This window comes from Siphateles boraxobius, unplaced genomic scaffold (genome assembly GCF_051911475.1).
Source record: "Siphateles boraxobius isolate OS27281-9 unplaced genomic scaffold, OSU_SipBor_1 130, whole genome shotgun sequence".
In the NCBI taxonomy this organism is placed as follows: Eukaryota; Metazoa; Chordata; class Actinopteri; order Cypriniformes; family Leuciscidae; genus Siphateles; species Siphateles boraxobius.
Window position 1 is genome coordinate 23,853,871 of NW_027508734.1, and position 23,375 is coordinate 23,877,245.

General features: G+C 38.3%; 1 protein-coding gene across 3 annotated transcripts in view; it reads right to left on the reverse strand.

Annotated features, from left to right (window-relative positions):
- map2k5 (mitogen-activated protein kinase kinase 5) overlaps window positions 1-23,375 on the reverse strand; it is a 69,926-nt gene that overhangs the window by 1,274 nt on the left and 45,277 nt on the right. For 2 of the 3 annotated variants that reach the window (XM_077228750.1, XM_077228751.1), the window contains exons 18-21: window positions 20,849-20,875; window positions 20,490-20,522; window positions 12,832-12,893; window positions 6,090-6,135 (exon numbers count right to left, since the gene is read on the reverse strand). In XM_077228750.1, coding sequence (XP_077084865.1) covers window positions 6,090-6,135; window positions 12,832-12,893; window positions 20,490-20,522; window positions 20,849-20,875 — 168 coding nt within the window. Of the gene's footprint in view, window positions 1-6,089; window positions 6,136-12,831; window positions 12,894-20,489; window positions 20,523-20,848; window positions 20,876-22,936; window positions 23,342-23,375 lie in introns of those variants that run through there. The other variant, XM_077228752.1, reaches the window with a different exon arrangement.

Here is a 23,375-nt window from a genome sequence, read left to right on the forward strand (position 1 = left end):
TAGTTCAACTTGCAATAGAATGACAGTGATTCAAATGCAAAAGCATTAGGAAGCCCTAATGAGGAGACATACATGGAGGGGGAAACAAAGCTAAATTGAACTGAAGCTGAAAAATCAGATGGATCCTAGGAAACTTGTCATCAGTAAACAAGCAACAACCGTTTCTGGTTCAATCTGACATTCATTTGATGCAGACTCAACACTTTTGATGATCTTCTCATACCCTTTCACCATCACATCATCCTCTCTCATTCTTTCCTTCTTTCTCTCTCAACGAGGACAACGCTATACCATCAATCGTTCTGTCCTCTTAATGGTGAGCTCTGCCTGTGCCACAGTGAGGTTAATCACTCTCAGTGCTGGAGTGTTGGAGAGGGCAGTCCTAGCAGCCACCCATTTCATCAATCACACAGCCTGGGCAGCCCAACACTCGGTGCCAGATCCACAACCAGCTCTGCCTCTGCTCGGGTGAGGACCTGACAGAAGAGGCCAGGGAGAATGGAGAGAATTCATGTAATAACTCCTCAGCTATGGGCTCATTTGAACTCGGAAATTACTTAAAATTGTCAACTAATAGACAGCAGAAATGCGGTCCTTTTCATTTTTCCCCCTTAAAGTAACAAACATTTCCACCGCAGCATCATCCTTTAATATGGTTTAATGACACTCTGTGATGGCACGAACATTTTAAATAAAATGACCGACTCAGGCTGTTTTCAAAGCTTGCATTTATGTGCCATAAATCTACAAACTTTATTATGTTTTGCATAATTTGATTACAGCTTAACTGGGATAAAACAACTGTGGGGCAGTTATATTTTGTTTACTTGATATAAATCTTTTTCACACAATAAATATTAAAATTTGACATTGTAATAATTCATTTTGTTGCAGTAGACTTTCAAATTTCTGGGACAAGGATGAAACCATTTTTTTTGCACACAAAAGACACTTGAAAAGTAGCCCTCCCACCCCCCCCCCCCCCCCCCCCCAAAAAATGCATTCAAAACCGCATTTAGTGAAATCGAAAAAGTTTGAATAAAACCAACCCCTCAGACAAAAAAGTGCCCAAAGTTAAAGAAACAATAACAAGAGCTCAAGCACATTAACAATAAATGTCAAGCATGGACACGTATCTAGCAGAACAATAGGATGTGCAGGTCTGCTAACTAACGCAAACACGTACATTTGGGTGTGTGCCCGATGACCTGAAATAAATCTGAGCTTAGATGGTCACCCGTTTGTTTGGATGTGCTGAGACGGATCACAAACACACAAAGCGCACCACCTGTGTGTCCCTCTGTTCCGTGTATGTGTGTGTGCTGGAGCATGCCAGAAACAGGACCTCCATTAATTAACCCACCTGCTGCTAGCTTAGCACACTTGCAGAGTGGAGAGGCAGTATAAATACTCTGTTAGTTAGGTCATTATCATCTCCCTGCTTTACCTCTCCAACACGTGAACAAAAAAATAAATAAATGGCAAAATCTCATTTAAAAGTGTGGCTACATTAATCACAGGCTCATATCAAAGTGTGATAATCACCTGAATTCTCTATTAAAGTAAAACTGCCAAACCCAGGGGAAATCTCACCTCTCTCTTTAATTGTTTTGAGTCTGTTAAAGGCTTTTTAATCTAAGATTAATTTATGCAATTTTAAATAACTCTACATATGATTAATAAGCTTGAAAATTAAAAAGAGTCCAAAGCAATTATAACAAGTGGTTGGTCATCACCTCATTAGAATGTGTTGGTGAACAGCGACAGCTCGGCGTAATGCGTGTCATTGTGTGTGTGTGTGTAAGGCTGATATTGAAGCCGAGAGAAAACACGAGAGAGAGACACCGAGTAAGGAAGGTGAAGAAGTCGGAGTAATAACTAGGTCTTTTCAGATTTGCATACTAACGACTTGTTCCCCCTGGATACAGGACAATGTATATGACAATGTTAAGATTTTATAAATGCTGATCTTTTAATTCAGCAGTCACCATGGGACAGACCATCTATTTGGATTAAAAAGCTGCAGGGTAGGTCTACTTCACTTATAGTTAAACTCCCCCTGTGAGGAAAATCAAGTTTTTAATGTTGTTTATATGCCTATGTGGTGTTTAACATGGTTTAAGACGAACCATGTCCAAATTCATAAGTCAAACTTATGTAACCAATCACGTCAACGTGTGACCGTCAACGAGTGGATCTCTGAGCTGGTGTGAGTGAGTGGAGGCGGGGCTAATTTGCATATTCACAGAACTGCATATCCTAAATGAGGTAAGGGTGTACATTCAAGTTATTTTAAGGCATAAGGACATTTTTTATCTGAGGATAAATCTGTCATTTTGGTGATCGAAGATGAGTTTTAAGGGATAAAATTATTGACTACAGCGAGACTTTAAGCTACATCTGTGATGTAGATGGAGGGTTGCTACCAACACCTATGAAACACAAGCACCTTAACAAGACCCAAAGATTTCTCCATCACTAAAACAGGTCTGTGTTTTACAAACTCAGTGCTTCCAGAAAACAGAATACACAATATTGCTTAGGACTGGGAACCCACTAACCTGTTCATATTCTGAACTAATACAGATTCTTAAACAAATGACTTATAGTGGGTCTTTTTAGTGAATCAAAAACTTGCTGACTTAAAGATCAGAGTTAAAATAGTTAAAGATACACTATTGTCTGAGGTCAGTCCACTCCAGATATAAACTTTCATCAGAGATTCCTGAAAAAATGTATCACGATTTCCACAAAAATGTTAAGCAGCACAACTGTTTTCAACATTGATGATAATAAGAAATGTTTCTGAGCAACAAATCAGCATAATATAATGATTTATGAAGGACATGAGAGAATGAATTCAGCTTTGCCATCACAGGAATAAATGACAATACTTTAAAATATGCTAAAACAGAAACAAGTTATTTTAAATGGTCATAACATTACACTATTGCTCTTTTTACTGTATTTTTGATCATTTAAATGCAGCCTTGGTGAGCATAAGAGACTTCTTTAAAAACATTAAAAAATCTTACCAACTCCAATATATTATTTTCTTTCCATATATTTAATTATGTAAAAAAACTAAAATAATAATTAATGGAATGGATTAAGTCCACGAATCATTAAATGTAACGTGGAATTAATTCTTTAGAATTCTCATCCCTAATTTAAAAACAAACCCATATAAGGTGGCTTTTGACAGACTTTAAAAACTGCCTGAGCTAAACTGAAATTGATTAAGTTATTCTGATTTTCTGAGCTCTAACATTTGACCAAGTCTTTATGGCAAAGAGAGTCCGGCAGCTTTGAATTATCAAGGGGGTGGGGGTGAGAAGGAGGGATGGCAGACAGACACAGTATCAGAGAGCTAAAAGGTAGGATTACCCTCCGGGGAGTTCAAGAAGCTCCTCAGCGTGCTAATGTGTAAACAAGTCATCAGAGTGGTGTCAGAGGGCTTTCAAAGCCTGTTCTCATCCCAATCCCCACGGCACAGGCCGCTGGCATTCAGAGAGACCGTGTCTTTTTAAGAGCCACTCCCATGGGTCTTAAAACACATGAACACAAGCAATCGCTCCTTAGCTCATCAGCCCACGTAATAAGGAAACGTGGGGGTGGATATAGGAGCGCTGTGACAGATTCTGCGAGTTTGTAGGACTCTTTCAGCTTTTTGTCCCTGGCTGAGGCTACTGCAGCTGAGCCCCCCGGACAGCCCGCAGGGAAAGGCCAGGACGGGACAAAAGGTGCTAAAAGGCTGTCTGACAATAGAGAGAGAAAGATGTCAATCACTGCACTGCATCTAACTAAAACTAAAAGATTACACGTTACAGACATAAACAAGGGGGAAAAAACCTGGAGTAAAACAAAACAAAAAAAGTTGGATAAAGTTGATCCAACACGATCCTTCAGAAATCATTCTAATATGGCGATTTGCTGCTTAGGAAACATTTCCTTTCATTAGCAGGATTTTTTTTATATTTCAGACTTATTTGAGATCTTTTGTAAATTCCAAATGTCACTTGATCCATTTAACATCCCTGCTGAATAAAAGTATTAATTTCCTAAAATTTTTTTTAAAAAAAAGTAAAATACCAGTGATATTTGTTTTATCAACAGTGCTAGAATACAGACATCTGATATTAGAGGATGAGGAAGATACAAGAACATCCCACAATCTCATCTATACTCAGAATGATGAGTTAAATCACTAGATGATGAGAGAGCAAACACTGAAGCACAGGTATCACACACACACCCGTTTACACCTGGTGTTTTAATCCGTCTCTTTTGTCCACTTTCAACCACTTCTGTCCTGATTTCTTCGAGGGGAGGGTCTATGGGCGGGTAAATGTATGTTTTTTTCAGATTTTTCGATCTAATGGACAAAATAAGCTAGTGCACTTTGTATATGAATGCGCCCGGAGACGACGGAAAACATACGGAGAGCTCTGATAGTCGCAAGATGACGCCGAACGCTGTGAGTGCGTGTTAGAACATTGTGCTTGGTACGTTTTCATCTTCAAATTAAACATTGGTCTTCAGGCAACAAAGTTGAAATCCCGTCTGGCTAGCGTGCTTCCCATAATGTTTACGCATTAGATCAGTAGGCGGTCTTTTGTGGCTGTTAGAACGCATTCCACCTCATGAGCGTTCACACTACAAAAGCAATCCGGTGAAATGCGTTTTGGAGTACCTCTGGAAGTGGTCAAAAGTGGACAAGCTCAAAACGTTTTAGACCCCCTTCACAGCTGTATTCAGCATCATCCACTTGTGATCCGATCGACTAAAACGCATCTTAATACCAGGTGTAAACAGGGCCACAGTGTGCAGCATCTCTGCATTAGCAGTCAGATTATTGTGGATTTGCACTGTCTGTGGTGAGGAGAATATCCTGCAGCTGTGCTGCTGACAGCTTTTAAAGGCTCTGAGTGCTAACTTTTATGACAGTGTGAGCTGACACACAACCTCAGATTAAATCAGCCCAGCCAATCGGGGAGTTTAAGTTGTTCCAAGTGGCACAAAAACAGAAGGGAGATAGGACACTGTCATTTTTTAATTGAGTTTTCCATTAATAAGCATTATGAGATTTAGCCTAAGCTGAGAATCAAAATTCCACCGGGTAAAGTATTTAATTTAAGTCTGAGTCTTTGAAGCAGCAATTTATAAGCAATGTTTCCTTTTTGAATGAGGACAATGTGCAAAAAAAAAAAAACTTTTCGCTACGACAATTTCCATGAATAAATATAAAATACATATCAAAATTAAACATTGAAAAATTGATTGATTTCCTTTAAAAAAAACCTACACCCTTCCCTTGTGTTCAATTCGATTTTGGATTCTATTCGATTTTGAGTATGTGAATTGTTTCATTACTAATTTAGAGAGCTAAGAAATGCATCAGAAATTCTACAGACCAGACATTTTTAACATTAAAATCTTGTTACATCTTTTAATTAACCTCTGGCTGACAATCTCAACAAACGTCACATTGTTAAAAGTTCCTGTAGATTTTGCTCCTCGTGAACCCTTTTATATAACCTGATAGGAGAAGCCTCAAAGAAGTCCTTATATTTCCAAGAACATTAAAATGTACACATGTTTTGTAAAGCTGTTAAAATGGAAACATTTAAAAGGGTTTAATATCACAATGCTAAAGCACCTTTTTATCCGAGAGCAGCTAATAGCAGTGTGCCCTTCACAAACACACAAAGCATCCTCACATTAACGCAGAACAAATGCACGCAGCTGCTTTTTTTGTCCTTCCTCAACTGAATCCCCAGCAGAGGCGTCAAAGGTTACCCAACACTTACAAAATTCAAATCAATAGCCTGACGGTCATAGAACTTGCTTGGTGTAGATTAGTGGAGTATGGAAAGATATATGAAGTTTTCAAACAAAAACCAGAAGAAACCAGAAGTTCAAGGTTTTAAACAAACCCCTACACAGAGTACCAACAAAAGCCTTCCTACCATCAAATACACTGATTCACGTACTCTGTCCATCAAATAATTGTCATTTCATGTTATAATCCTCTTGAAGGCTTATTCGAACTTTATGGGGAAATGTAAAAGCGAGGAAAAGAAACTCACCATAAGGTTGTTCGGAGCAGGTCTTTCTTTGGGTTGCTTCCTCATACTGTGAGAACAAAAGCAGAATAGGTAATTATAAATGTGATGCATGTAGCAATTAATCCTCCACCATTAATTCAAAAGGATAAAAACAAAAGAAACATGTCAGAACCCCTTGATAATAAATAGAGATGTGGTTGAGGAGGACAAACCTTGACTTCCCTGCATCGCTTGAGGACTCGTTTTACTCAATATTATGATGGCAATTCAAGAGTTAAAGATTTAGTGATATTTGTTTTGTATTTTACACAAAATATTCGCAATATGCGTTTTAAATCCTTTATGTGTCAATGTATTGAAAATATGAACCACACACTAACACTGAATCGCAAGGCAGTCTTTAAGTGCATAATATCGACAATTAAAGGACTGATACATGTATTTTATCATTTACTTTTTTTTTGGTACACATAATATTAGGTGTCTCTATGCAAGAGAAAAGAGTGTTCAGTATAGCTGAATTTGCACAGCACATCGTCTTCTATGCCAACCACTTAAGACAAGTTTACAAAACAATCCATGTTGAAATGTGCCAGTGTAACTGTTAAGGTCAGACTGAAGGGATGGGGGGGAAAAGAAACGTTAGTCACTCAGTCTGAAAGCAACATTGCAGACTTTATAGTACTAGCAGGTGCTACACACAGCAAGAAACAGCAAACCCAGGGTTCCCAATTTTTAATGAACACCAGATTAAAGGACTTTTTCAAGTACCTGCCATTTCATCAAGAACCAACTTTAATCATGCTCCAGTATACATGGTGTACATTATAATACATCAAGCATAATATTTCATGTGTGAACATACATTTTCTTTAAGCTCAATATAGACATCCCTATGCTTACAATTCATCAAGATGTTCAGAGGTCATTTTTGTTGTGCAATAGCCTAACAAATCTGAATTTAAAATCAGAACCCACTGACACTTTTGTGCTGCCCTTCTGACCTAGCACAGTAGTTCCTGTCAAAAAAAAAGGTTACTTCTTATGTCAGTACACGTGCCGCGTTGCATGTGTAATTTTGATGTGTCGGGAAAGAAAATTGACTTTAATTTATCATACATCGCAAACTCTTTAATAGGTGACTATAGATTAAAGGTACACTGTAATTTTTCACCACTAGAGGTCGTTTATTCAAAACAAAGGCGTAGCTTGATGACGCCTTGATTTCGCGGAATCATGGGAGTTATCGTTGTCTTCACCTCTAGAGCCGGTGAAAAAAATGACGGGACTCGGGCAGAAATCATATTCATGTTCATATTCAGATTTTTTACAACAAGGTAAAAAATATTAAATTAACAATGGTGCGAACTTGTAAATTCCCAGGCTGTGACAACAAGGATGTGCCGGGATCAAAGTTCAAATTTCATCGTTTTCCTGTATCAAATATGAATATGAGACAGCTTTGGCTGGTTGCCATCGGCTACTCAGCGGGAGCTAAATTATCTCGAATAAAGGATTTTCGTGTGTGTAGTGCTCACTTCAGCGAAGACGATTACATCTCCAACCAAGGAGGAAAAGGAAAAAACATGATTTTAAAGAGTTTTGCTGTACCAGTACCACGGGTAAGCTCTATTTACTAACTTTATGATCCCATGTCTAAACTGTACGGTAAACAAGATGATGTTTAGACTCCATTGTAAAACACGTGAAAAGATGTGTAAAAAAAAAAAAATATATATATATTGTTACAATTTGCTGTGAAAAATATTTGATTGAACACACACAATTGGCTTTATGCACAGCTGCACTACTTCCAGAACTTCAACCAGCTCCTTGTTTCCTGTCTGTCATTACTGTGCAAACTTGATTAATTCAGGTGTATCTGATTATTGTTTCCATGACTACTGAGGTCAAGTATACCTGAATTAATCAATTTGTCCTATAATGGCTAATAGGAAACAAGGAGCTGGTTGAAGTTCTGGAAGTAGAGCAGCTGTGCATAAAGCCGTTGCAAATAAATAACATTTGATTTGATCTTGTCTAACAAGGTATGCATGCCTGCACCCAGTACGGTTAATTTAAATTACGGTAAATTAGTTTCATCATCTGAAGTTTCATAGTCGGACATGTTGTCGGCGAGTCGCGCTATCAACAGCTAATCGTCACGTGCGCACTGTTGACATTGACAGCAGCGCGGATTGATAGAAACGGAAGGAAAATAGTGCCGCATTAAAACTGAGGTATGAATTTTGCCCGGCGTGTTTTTTTTGTGTTAAATTAATCAAGCTTTGAAACGCAAATCTTTTTTTCACGTAAAAACGCACAGTTTTGTGGCCCCGGAAAGTAGCCGGGATTACTTCATTCAAAAACTTCCAGCGGTCAGAACTCGGACCAGGGGGGTGACAACAGAGTGGGTCAGTGTGTATACACTATAGTGCTGGTAATGATTGCATACAACTTCATGTCTTAAATGGGCGAACTAACCCTTTAACAAAAACTATCACAGTATATGATACTAAAATAACACTTATCTGTATAACAGACTAATTTCAGTACCCCGGCCACATGCAGCTGATTTATGTTCAAATAATGATTCTGTGACAAGCGGAAGTGAAAGTCACACCAATGTTGTTGTCATAACATCAGATGCTCTTTAACATTCAGTCAGAATGCCATCTATGTCTTGGGTTTTCCAACTAACAGAGCATTAAAGCACCTTCCAGTTCTCGACTCAGTGTCTACTCTCTCAGTGTCTACGAAACTACTCTCATCTTTGCTCTTTGGGACTGTGTAAATAATCGTATCTCCTTACTCTATATTACAGAATGTCACAGTGACTGCGCAGGCTAAGTTTCTGATCAATGAATAAGCATTCGAACTGCAAGATTCTTGATATATTGAGAATCCAAATTTTTGGGGGTTTAAAATAGAGATCACGATTCTCTAATAAGTGTGATTAACATGCAAAACAAATCACGTTTATGCATTTGGGTTTCTGACACCAGAAAACCAAGAATGAGAGAACAAGCCATTTTGTAGTTTAGAGTCAAAACACAATCATTTTTAGACTGAGGAGGATCTTTATCATTGTACTGTTGAGGTTAATATAACTGCATCACAAAGTGATAAAGGGAGAGGTAAGTAATTATCAATTCTCCTTGGCACAGATCACACCTATGTGCAAGTAAATTAGTCAAGCTGACCCAGATAAGAAATGGGAGGGATTATAGGGACAGGGCAGCCTACAGAGGGGCCCATTTGGACCATGATGAATGACACACACTCAGAGCAGGCTAATAATAGAAAAGGATGTTGGAAGAGCAGTGCCAGGCAGGGTGGCACTAGTGAGCCAGGTGACCTGTTTGTGTAAATAAAGTGTGTTGCAGGTAAACATCAGCTGCTAAACAAATCCCAAAACATCTGGCTTCACCAACCAAGCCCACAGGCCCAGCGCACCAGAGAAACCATGAAAGAGGTTGGTGGGGAATTCTGGTTTCTTGGGGCATGTGCGGATGTGTTTGAGAAAGCAAGGTCAGCAGACCAGGGACAGATGTTGTATAAATATTTACTGTTGTGTATAGCTAGTCTAACTGCTGTACCGTCTGGTGTGTAGACCCAGGAAAGCCTATTGTGTGTTGGATCACTTAATGTTACACGTTATATACATGATTTCACACTAGTTTAGGCTCAGTACGATTTTTTTTTTTTTTTTAAGAAAATGCTGTCTTTTTTTATCAAAAAAAGTATGACTTTGATCAAAATTGTAAAAAGTAATATTGTGAAATATTACGATTTTAAAGTTATATATTTATAACCCCATTTCCAGAAAAGTTGGGACATTTTGTAAAATGCAATAAAAACCACAATCTGTGATCTGTTAATTCCTTTGAACCTTTTTTTAACTGACAAAAGTACAAAGAGAGATTTCCAATGTTTTCATTGACCAACATGTATTTTGTAAATATAAACAAACTTTGATTTTGATGGCTGCAGCACACTCCAAAAAAGTTGAGACAGAGGCAAAATAAAAGTGAAAAGATTATATAATACCCAAGTTAAACCTTTTTTAACCCTTTCATGCATGAATTATGATAACCTCAGTCAGGATTTTTCTTCCTATGTTTTTTTTATTGCTCAAAGAGATTTTCAGATGTCCACTTGAGTAGACAGCATGCGTTTATGGTTTAAACTGAAGAGATATTGTATTAAACATAATACAATAATAACACAGCAATGTTGTGTGTATTTAACAAACTAATCAATAAAATTGTATAAAATCATGTGAAAACTATTAAATACGTATATACCAAAATTACAAATGCGAAATATTGCAAAGGCAATTGACCTTCATACAAGTTGAACTTCGCGTATCTTTGATATCAGAACATGAGGACGTGATTCCATCAGAAATCTCTACAGCCTGTCAAGGTACAACTGTAGAAACCACTCAGATGGACACATTTCTAACATAGCCCTCCTCTGAGAAAACCTAGCGATCAGGTGTTTTCAATCTCATCTGAAATGAGCAGTGTTGGGGGTAAAGCATTACAAGTAACATGCATTATGCAATCAGATTACTTTTTTGATGTTACGAGAAGTAATGCGTTACAAGTAGCGTGCATTATGTAATCAGATTGTTTTAATGTTACGAGTAAAGTAATGTATTACAAGTAACATGCATTACGTAATCAGTTTCTTTTTTTGATCTAACAAGTAATTCATTACAAGTATTGTGCATTATGTAATCAAATTATTTCTTGATGTTACGAGTAAAGAAACGCATTACAAGTAATGTGCATTACGAAATCGGATTACTTTTTGATCCAACAAGTAATGCATTACAAGTAACGTGCATTACGTAATCATATTACTTTTTTGATTAAATGAAAATTACATTCTAATAATACAAATTTATTTTTAAATTTTTTCTTAGTTACATTTATTAACAGTCAAAAAAAGTTACCGCAGATTAAGTATTTTCAAAAAAGTATGTATGAAAAGTATGAACTGTAGCTAAAATATAGCCATTGATGCATGAGGTCCACTATAGTGGACAGATAATTAATCAGAATTTTCTCCCAATCTAAAATCAAAACTTGGAAATTTAATTTTGATATGACTCATTAGATATTGCTGGATGCTACAATATTTATTTTACCTGCAAGAGTCTCCTAGGATAGAAGGAATGGGTGGATATTCCAGAGCAACTTGGCATTTCTGACTGACCATTGGCCATCTTGGTTTGGAGGGGGGAAAAAATCGACACACAACGGCTTGCAACCTGGTTGCAATGTATAGGATGATGCACCAGGATCCACTGCAGAGATTGATGTGCAATTATGCCATCAAAACCCGTGCAAATTCAAGAAAATTATTTTTAATAGCTCTCCACTGTGACCTCTATGCATGAAACACCACCAGCAGGTGAATTGGTAACAGGTGAGGGTATCTTGTTTTGGTGTAAAAAGAGCTTCTCAGTCTTCTCAGCAGGCAAAGATGGGTCATGGCTCACCACTTTGTGATCAATGTCATGAGAGAATTGTCAACCAATTCAAAAATCACATTTCTTAAAGCAAGATTGCAAAGAATGTATGTCTCTCACCATCTACCATACTGTCTTTCACCATCTACCATACTGTGGAAAGATTCAGTCTGTGTAGGGCAAGGCAGGAGACCTTGGTTGAATGTGTATGACCTTTGAGCTTTAATACGGCATTGCATGAGAAACCGTAATGCGGCTATGTTAAATACAGCCACGTGCTATTTTAGAGAACCGTTCTCACTTAACACAGTATGACGTTGCATCAAGAAATACAACTTGAATCTCTGTTACGCAAGGAGAAAGCTACATCTGTTCAATGCATAGAACCTGCCAAGTTGTCTGGGCCCAAGCTCATCTCAGATTGTCTAAAAGACAGTGGAAATGTGTGCTGTGGTCAGATGAGTCCACGTTTCAGCTTGTTTTTGGAAAAAACGAACATCGAGTTCTCAGTCCCCAAGACGAAGGTTTCATCAGCGACAGGTACAAAAGCAAACATATGTCACAGTATGGGCGTGCATCAGTGCAAATGGCATGGGTGACTTGCATGTTTGTAAAGGTACCATTGACATGGAGGAGTACTGTATATTGGAATTGTAGAGAGACATTTAATGGCATCAGGATGACATCTTTCCTGGGAAGAAAAACAATGCCAGGCCTCATTCAGCACGTGCTACAAATGAGTGGTTTCTAGACACTCTTCAGCAGTGGATGTGCCTGACTGACTGCCTGCGGTCCAAATCTGTCTCTTATTGAAAACGTATGGCCCATCATGAAAAGGAGAATCAGACAACAATGATCACAGACTGTTGAGCCGATCTCTTATATCAGGCAAGATTGGGTAAAAATTCCACTTGCAAAACTGCAACAACTAGTATCTGAAATTCCCAAATAATTAAATTGTAATTAAAAGGAAAGATGATGTGACAACATGTGCCTCTGTCGCAACTTTTTTGGAGTGTGCTGCAGCCATCAAAATTAAACAGTATTTACAAAATACAATTAAGTTGTTCAGTGAAAACATTGGAAATCTTTTCTTTGTAATGTTGTCGGTTAAATAAAGGTTCAAGAGAATTAACACGGATTCTTGATTTTATTGTATTTTGCAAAATGTCCCAAATTTTCTGGAAATGGGGTTTTTCAAATTCATCATAACATGATATGGATTTATTTGTTTATGAGAGGCACAAGAGAAGAAACAGGTGGTCGGTTCGAAACACTCACCACTGAGTAATGAAGTGGACAAATTTCTCACTGAACTGGCCAACTGGAAGCACGGGAGGATCCTAAAAATAAAACAAATATACACACATTGTCAAAATCATTATTTACAAAAACATCCACAAAATATAATAAAAAATATCAATAACATGTTTATAGTTCATAAAAAAATCGATGCTTTATAACTTGTAGGTTTTGTGTGGCCTTGACCTTGCAAAAAGGTTACAATCCATAATGAGGTATTATATGTGTGCAAAGTCAAAAGCAGCCTTGTATATTCAATTTTGGAAGCACCTGAACCCCTCTATTGTTGGACAGTAGAAGATTTCTGATGAACAGAAAAAAGGACAAAAAAAATCACAAACAGACAAAAAGCTTGGAGAGAGAGAGCCATTCATGTGCTCCTGAAGCAGAAACATACAGTTGATAACACAATTTAGTTACGACCTCAACCTCCAAATAGTTAACATGGTAAACAAATTAAATCAGCCACTTTTAAAGGACAGACACACTGAAACTAAAGGAAACAAGCGAAAAAAAGTCAAAGTCCAGATATCTTTCTCATTGTGTGAATAGGACACTTGCATCAATGCTTGTATTCAGACACAACTGAGATAAACTGTCACATTCATTGTAATATAATCTTTATCAGAAAACTGGAGACCCTTTTTTTAACACATGACTAGAGAAGAAAGAAAAATATGGCCTGTTTCACAGAGAAGATTATTTGTATTCCAATCATACAAATAATTTGAATGAATACGACCTTTGGGAAAGAAAGAAATGATAATATCAACATTTTACACAGACTGAAAAGCCTTGATGTTAAAGACAGAGTTGGGATTCAAGGTGTTTGGGAAGAACTGATGTATTTGAAGGGAAAGTGTTCTGTTTTCACAAAAAGACAAGGGACAAAGAAGAAACTGCTTTAACAGCCAGTTGGAATTAAAAGAAACCTCTCCGGCACAACACAAGCAAAATGCCATTTACAAAACGAGAATGGATAATAGGAAAGAAATAATCTGATCGGCTTTTTTTGGGTTTGCAGGGCTCCAGGTTGTGACTAAATTGGTAACGCATTCAACAAAAAAACAAAAATCTAGTTATCATTGGCGACATTTAGGAAAATCTTTGTGTACATTAACAGCCATGATGTCTGGTTCAACTCTTATGAACTGGATCTTTTTCATGACTTATTCACAAAAACAAACTCACGCAGAACTTATAGAGTGAATCAGACTCAGTCATTGATTCATTCAGAGCGGTTACGGAGTTTACAATTCACTCCCCTAACTGAACAAGAGTTATTTTTCTGTTAGGTCTGATTTAAAATGGATCGAGAACCATAACTAATAAAAACATGCTAGAATTTTTTCACAGCGAATGGCACAAATACAATCATAATCACTAGAGTGACAGCATAAAAAGTACAAAAACAACTAGAAAAATAGTTTTATATAAGGCCACATCCACACGAATAAATAACATCCACATATTACGTAAAAACGGCATCATCTCAAGAAACATCTGCGTAGCCACGAAACCACTGAAACGTTTAAAAACTATGTAGTATACATGCCAGACCAGTATGTGGCGCTGTAATTCTGCCACAGAGGTGCACTAAAAACAGAGAAGAAGACTTAAACATTGTGCGCTGTATACAATAAAAGGCTCCATAGCTTCTTTTACTTTTTTTTTTTTTTTACCAAGAACTTTATTGAACAATATAAACAACTATAAATGGCCTGGTACAAAATATGAAGTGTCTTAATCAGACAACAGACAAGCATCATAGCATAAGAAATAAAATATAAATAAATGAAGTAAAATAAAGAAATAAAATAAAAAATACATTAAAGTAAATAATAAATAAAAAGGATCAGTAGCTTCTGCAGCACGAACACAAGCATGTAGTCCGCAGTTGTTGTTGCTGTTACTGTTACGTGACGTAGCGTTGTGCGAGTAGGGTCGACGTGGGGTGATGACATCCTCGTTTCACAAAATATACGGATTGGCTGGCTTTGGCTGTACACACAAAAACGCAAGGGTATCGTTTTCAGATTTATCCACTCTGTGACCCGGTTTAAAAAAAATAGCGGTTTCAGGCTCCCAAAACGGCAGATCTGTCTGGACGAAACGCCGATTAGATACAACATTTTTACGTATACAGCTAAACGCATATCCGTGTGGACAAGGCCTAACTGTTTATACAATAGTCGTAGAAAGTAGGAAGTGAACTAAACACAGTCTGTTAAAGTAGGAAGTGAACTAAGTGCTTTTGAATACCATGTTTATTGAGCAAATCTGTAATTAGTCAACTAAAAAGTAATTTGGATCCTAAATGTTTCTTTTTAGGAGCCAACATCACTCTAATCATTTTCTAGAGAGTGTGAAACAAACACCTATTCAAATGAACATAGCCAGAGGTGAGCAAGCACAGCTATACATCATTATGCAGCCAAGACTCACAGCCTGGAGGCCATAGTACACATACATGTCCCATGCCTGGACCAAAAACACAGATTCAGAGCAACACGCATAACCAGGTACATGTAAATACAGCGAGATGCACACGGCCTCACACACGTACGCGTACACAAACAGGTGCACATACACTTATGGACGCACAAACACCTTCATTTGGGGGTCTTTGATGTGGCGGCTGCATGATGAGGATGATGATGATGATGAAAGCACTGTTACATTATGCAGCTTACTGCCATTATCCAACACTACAAACAGAGCCAGACCACGGCCCGTCTTCCTCCACAATACCAGCAGTAAATATACATGTAATTGCCCAGCAGCAATTATCAGGCAAAATTAGATCAGTAATTACAGAGGTGAATTTAAACCTGAGTTTTATTAGAAGCATCAGGGTTGTTTCAATACACGAGCAAAGAGGGACAATTAAAGATGGGCTGCAGATCTGAAATAGAGTGTCTCCTATAAAGAAGTGCACTAAAAATCATCAAGACACTGAGCAGGGCTGGACTTGATCGAGAGAAAGTAAACAAGAGGACAAAAAACAGCTTTGGCGTGCTTCACCTCATTTAGCCATTAATTCACCCTTCCCATGAGTCCTGCGAGACCTTGCGGCTGATTATTTATACCGAGGTCGCTATGGAAACCAGCCATACATACTCAAACACAATGCCCTTCAAACAAGCCCGACTGTCATTACTCCAACTACAAGTGGTCAGATTACTAGACCAACTACCTTTGACCTTCCTGAATTTCTCCCATGTACTTCATGACACTTCTTTGCTATTTAGTGATTTTCATCATTACTGACGGTAAGCTCATGTTTAATGGGTCTCAGATCGTACATTCACACCACAGAATATTCTTTCACGTTTTTCTGATAGACTGAGTCTTGATGCCCTTCTCGGGTGGATATCCTCTTTATTCTGCCTGTTTCTAATATTCTCTCAGGTACAGTTTCTAAATGTTCTCTTTTCTCTTGCTCTTTCAGTCCATCACATTCACTTTGCTTCTTTTTCGGTCTGTGCACTAGATTACTCTTTAAAGTAGGTCCTGGGGAGTACCCACAACTCCCATCTCAAGCTCCCTCTCACTGTCTCTCTCCGAAGGTTGTAAATCAGTGGCAGTGAGTAATAAGGCCTTGGTCAGCTGAATGCAGTCGGCAGCAGCGTGGCGGCGCGCTCTCTGGCCTGAGGGAGATGGAGCGAAGGGCACGGCAGAAAATAGTTTGAGTGATGCCTCTGCCGGGTGAGTAATGAACAGTTCGCGCAGGTCAACTCATTACACGAGCGGCCGTTTAATTATTAATTACGTTCAGCAATCTATAGCAGAAAGGACACGTTCGGTATGTTTAATGTGTGTTTATGCTTCCCTCTCCATCTCTCTGTGGCGTTCTGTTATTAGCATGTGTCAGTGAGTAGCTCAAGCAGAGAGGAGAAGGGAGAGGATCCCCCCACCCCACACACACACAATTAACACAATTACTTATTAATTACTCACATAGCGGTGGAAAGCGCATTTAAATGTCCGTGGCCTATGGGCTTTAACTAAATGCTGAGGAGGCCAATGGAAATTTGGGGATTGTTTGATTGTAAAAGATGACCTCTCCTATCTCAGATCTGCTAATTTAATGACACAATCAGAGGTTTGCTGAGATACAGCCATTCAGATCATATGTTTCGGTTATCTTGCCATCTTTATTTTACAAGAAAAAGGAAAATGGTGGCCTAGGGTGAAGGTATAGGGCTGCTATTGAGTGAACAACAACCAATGTATAAAAGCTAGACAGAGCATACAAGAATGGGAAAGAATGTGGGGTCGAGACATTTTTACTATGAGACTTTTAAAACTAACTTTTACTATTAACTATTTTGAACTTAAAAATGAATTAAAAATGAAAAAAGTGAACAAAAATCAATAAAAATGTATTTATAATATGCAGATGTGCTGCTAAAGAAACATTTCTTATAACTTATAATTTTACTTATAACTGTTTTAAAAATTGATAATAAAAAATAGCTGTGCGTGTAAACCTCCCTTCCACGGCCTCTAGGCTGCGGTCTTTAACGTCCTTGTTAGCACATCCCAGTTCGAATCCCGCTCGGAGCGGGTCGAGTAGAACTGGTTACCTCCAAAGAAAGATGTGCAACCATCATCGCTTTGCATCAAAATGGCTTCACATTCAAGGAAATTGCTGCAAAGAATATTGCACCTGAACGAACTGAACACTGGATCATCAAGAACTTTAAGAAGAGAGGTTCAACTGCAGAAGGCTTCAGGACGTCCCATAGTGTCCAGCAAGCGCAAGACCGTCTCCTTGATTCTGTAGCTCAGCTCAGCTACAGAATCGTGTCACCAACAGTGCAGAGCTTGCTCAGTATTGGCGGCAGGTGGGTGCAAGTGCATCTGCACGCACAGTGAGGCCAAGACTTATGGACAACGTCAAGAAGGGCAGCAATGAAGCCACTTTTCTCCAAGAAAACATCAAGGACAGACTGAAATTCTGCAGGTAGTATAAAGATTGGACAGCAGAAGACTGGTGCAAAGTTATTTTCTCTGATGAAGCCCCCTTCTGATTGTTTGGGACATCTGGAAAATCGAATGTCAAGAGGAGAAAAGGTGAACACTACCATGAGTCCAGTGTTGTGCCAACAGTGAAGCATCCTGAGACCATCCAAGGGAGTTGGGCACTCTCATAATTTTGCCAAAAAACACTGTCATGAGCAAAGAACATAATCAAAAAGAAATTCTCCCAACGACCCAGGATAAATTTAGTGATAATCCGGGCATTTTGAAGCACGATGAAGCAGCACCCATGTTGTTTGTGAACAAAACCCGAAAAGTTTGTTTTAGTGAATCAGCGCGCAGTATTCAGGTAAGTTGACAAGGCTGTTAGTCACTTCGAAAAGACACGCTGGCTGAGAAGAGTTTCGTCAAAGCTGAACAAAAGTGATCGAGGATGGATAATTTCAACGAACTTGATGAATCCGTGATATCTTCTTTGGGGCGTAAAAGGAAAATAAAAGCTGAAACTTTTTCACAGAACCTTTATAAAGCAGCACGTTAGTGGTGAGGAAAAAGCTCCCTGTATTGGTGTAATCACAACAACAAAGTTTGCCGGGCATCTATGTCAGTTGAGGACATTAACATTACAAAGATCAACCGAGTGTTTTATTATGTATCATAGCAATTACTTGGTTTTGTTTAACTCTGAAACATGAGATGTGGAGTTATCTGCTTTTGCCACACAAAAAAATGATTGTTGGAGTTATCTGCTTTTGCTAAAAAAACTTTTAATATACTTTTATATATAACTTTTAATATATAAAAAACATACTTTTAATTAACTTAAATTTTGTAAGTTACCTGAATTTGAGTTATTATTACTTAAAGGACAATTCCGGCCAAAAATGAAATTAGGGCTAAATAACACATGGTCGACTGTTCTAAGGGTTTGCGTTTTCATGATAATCGAATGTACCCAGTTTTAACGTTAGTTTTAGCTTAACCACAGATTAGCTTATAACGCTAGTGTATGGAGCATAGAATAAGTAAAAATAAAAATCGCTAGTTAATACCACTAACAAGGGTTAAAATAGCCCCACACTAACACGGTAGCATAATTAGGGTCTCTACCTGCAAACCGAAGCATTGAGAACTTTGTAAGTGTACAGACTTCTTTTAATGAGAAGATACTTTATGAAGACAGTACACTTCGCGTATACAAGCAGGAGCCATCTTTGGAAAAGTCTCGATCAGTCGAACCAAGAACGCCATGCTACGTGAGCTGAAACTGTGACTATCGACCAGGACGTAGCACAGCGTTCGTGGTTCAACTGGTCGAGACTGTTTTCCAAAGATCGCTCCTGCTTGTATACATTTACATTTATATCAGTAAAAATATACTCAAAGTGTAGCTTCTTTATAAAGTATCTTCTTATTAAACTGTCCCCATACACTAGCGTTATAAGCTAATCTGCGGTTAAACTAAAACTAACGTTAAAACCGGGTACATTCGATTATCATGAAAACGCATCCCAGAGAATGGTCGACTCGGTACCCATGTGTTATTTAGCCCTAGGTTCATTTTTGGCCGGAATTTGTCCTTTAAATCAAAACAACTCAGCTGCAGTTTGATTGATATTACTTGGAATGCAAAATAATAATTAAAAAAACATGATTAAAGAAAAAGAACAAGAACGGAGTTATCTGTTTTTGCAAATTAACTCTTCTGTTGTAAATGTCCCAAATGGGAAAGGGTGTGCAATTTTCAAAGAGTTCATTTAAATGTTCATGCTATATATTTTGGTTGCATTTGTGAGTTAATAAACATAACTGGTTGTGTAAACTTGGCACATAATATCTAAATATCGACAAATCAATCGATATAGCCCTGAATCGAATCGTAATCATATCGCAGAATTCTTTGAGGTATCGGCAAATATCTTATCGCTGGCTGAAGGAATCACTATTGTATCGTATCGTATCGTATCGTGATGAACTGTCCAATTTACACCTCTAGTGAAATACTGCATACAACTCCATATACATGCCAGAGTTAGGCATATCAGTAAGGGGGTTATTTCAGAGAAGTGAGTTTAACACAGAGCTGTATCTATTTCAAGGAATATTTGGGTTTAACTGAGCCTAGCCGAACTCCTCAAAAAGATGAGGGTGAGAAAATGTGTCAGGGTTTAGCTGAGTGTATTTTAGCGCCTAACGGATGTCAAGGTTAATGCAACAACTCTGTGGTCCATAACCCTCAGTTGTCCAGAGCCCTGTCATGCTACATTAAACCAGCAGAAAACTGTGTGTGCGTACAAGTTTGTAAGAGATAGAATGAGAAGAGAGAGAAAAAGACAAAGAAGTGATTTAAAAATACTGAGCTGCAGACACAGTCCGACAAACAAACACTGTACAAATAAGTAAAAATATGAAACAGTTTATAATTTAGTCACTTATTTATTAAACTATGATTATTTTACAAGTCAAATCCAGAGTTAAGCCAATTGTTCTGTTCAAGGCCTTGACATCAGCACGGCCGAGCTCTCGACAGCTCCAGCTCTTCAGAGCTCAAACCCTGAGCTGAGCTGATAATACACCTCGCTTCATTAGGAAACAAAATATCAGCTTTCCACCCCATTAGGGACAGTTTCGTACATGGGACACAGACTCACCTCATCAACAATGCACTGCAATAACTGAAGAGGCTGTGATAGAGGGGGGGGTAGGAGAAAAAGAGATTAGACCCCATACAACGTCCTTACAGTGCAAAGGAAATAAAATCATTAATGCAATAAAACAGGTAGCAACACAGCTTAATCAAATGCACTCTGACTCGGGAAAAGCCATTTGATCTGTAATGTTTTCTTATTTCTAATGGCACCTAATCTGAATACAGGCTGTTAAGACAGAGCGTGTTATTATCTGGTATTAACTTCCGAGGGAGGCAACCAAGCGAAGTGAGGAGAAAACTGCGAGGGGTTGCGAGAGGAGCCGCCTACATCTCCGAAAATACATGGGAAAAAACACTTACCATTAAGGAGCCCTGGCTCTTTTGAATCTGTATGGAGAAAAAAAATAAAAGAGAAAGGGATTTAGGCGAGAATAAGTAAGCGAGAGCGAAAGCAAGCTACACCCAATTAGCATGTTACAATCACAAGCATTGCACCAGAACATGTTTATCATCACAGGTGGAAGATTAAAAAAAAACCCTGATGGCAATATATTAACATGGTTTACATAATGAAAACACAGTCACTAAAAGTCTGATCCTCAATTAGGATAAGCTTTGCCTAGCCTTTTTTATTATTATTATTATAATTCATGTAATTTTCCTGCATTTTATTCACCTCCAGGTTTATATGTTTGACTCAAGTACACTCATGATATACTGTAAGCTATATCTCAAAACGCATGACAGACTGGGGATAAAATAGTGCGTTATTTCTTTGACAATCATATAACTTGTTAAACAGGCATTGTTTTATTCTCATATGAGCATTTTCATGTGATACGTGATAACAATAAAACACATAAGGTTTCTACATAGCATTTCTGTTGGAAAGGGGAGTCCCAGTTAAAAATCTTCAGGATTTTTTCAATTTCTGCTTTGCAACCTCTTTAATGGATACAACAATCATCTGAGATGGAAGTCATCTAAGAAGTAGATAGAGAATGCTTTCCCATATTTTGATGTGATATTTCTTATCTGCTTGCATGAGGCCAACGCTCCGCTTATGCAATCTGGTCAAAACTTTCTGCCTGGACCGCATAATTTAAGCTAGCAGCTCACGGTCTGAGGCCACTCTGATGACATTACGCAAGTCATTGATTCTCTTTCTCAATTAAACACGGCCCAGCTCTCTTTAAATACCTGGAGACACTGGACATTTAATGTAGGAACTAAATAACACAGCATAAAACTGTGAAGCAAGGCAATCACAGGACAATTAAAGGCATAAATATTTGTCGTATGCGCTATTTTCCAATTAAACCACTTGAGTAAGATTAAATTCTTAAATGTGATCTCCACTAAACAATCAAGATGACTTTAAACAAAACAACTCAGCTACTTTTTAAAAAAATGTTAAAGTGCTACAATTCCTAAATGGAAACTAAATCCAAAGCAGTGCGATTATTTATTTATTTATTTAAAAATAAGTTTTCTTGAGTGAAAACTGTTTCAAAATATAAAGAAAAAATCTGTGAATAGACAAAAATTGAGCTAAATAACAATACAAAAAAAAGATCATTCTCCAAACAATAATAGTGAGGTGAAATTTTCAATCAAACCAACTTCACTACACTCAAATATTGCTGTTATTTAGTAATGACACTGGGACGTTTCTCTGTTTGTATAGCTCCATTTGTCTGTGTTTGCAATGTTCCAGACCAAAGTATGTGAGATGTGCGGAGTGGAAGCAGAGTTGTGTTATTTTGCCTGAGCAGCCAATGTTTTCTTTCACTCCAGGAATGCTCACAATGATTTCTCACAAGTGACCATGTGGCGGGAAATGAAAAACCTGAAGTGGAGCTAGAGCAAGTTACTCAATATTAACAGTTTATAGAACTCAAAATTGTGCTGTTATAATAAATATGGCCACGGCTGTGATTACCTTCAGCCTCAACAGCTTGTTGTACAACAACACTCTTGCTAGGGTGATATTGCTTAAATATAGCATTAAAGCTCTGGGAGAGCAAAATCATACAGTATATCCAGATGAATATGGGGCTTAAAATGAGCTGAAACCAAAACAGCCGGAAAACAGAAAAGGCAACAACAAATCAATCAGGAGGAGAAGCGCTGGAGGCTGTATACACACGCCAGCCAGTCTGCAGTCTTCAAAGATTTTCCGAGCGAGCCATCGGGAGACGCCATTAACTCCTGACAAAGAATGCAAATTAATCCCAACATGGGGTGAGACGAAATTAAAGAGCCTTTTATAATCAATGACAAGATAACACATAGAAAACACACACACAATCATGCATGCACTCACACACAAAACATCGGCAGATTTGTGGCTATGAGTGCGGGTGGAGAGGGGGCAGGGCATCAGAAGTTTATGCAGAAATACAGTGGGCATCTCTCGAGATCTCGCCGCGCAATGGACAATGAGCGTGTGTGTGTGCGTGTGTGAGAGAGAGAGAGAGAGAGAGAGAGAGAGAGAGAGAGAGAGAGAGAGAGAGAGAGAGAGAGAGAGAGAGAGAGAGAGAGAGAGAGAGAGAGAGAGAGAAAGAGAGAGAGAGAGAACACACAGATGCCTGGGCTGATGTGAGTGACAGGCCAGGCCTGAGGTAGCGTGTGTGCTGGCTGGGTGGTGTGTGCAAGCGTGTGTGTGTGTGATGCCTGCAGGTGAAGAGTCTGCAGCACCATATGGAGCTGTGAAAATTAACATCAAGAGCAAAAACGCTCTAGCAGTGGGAGGTTTAGCTCTCCCTCTCTTTCTTACTGACTAACCCCCTCCCTCTTTCTCCTTCATGCTTCTCTCTCTCCTTCTCTCTCCATTTGCATTCCATATGAATTCTGAAATGCAGGAACAGAGAAAAGGGAGAGTAAG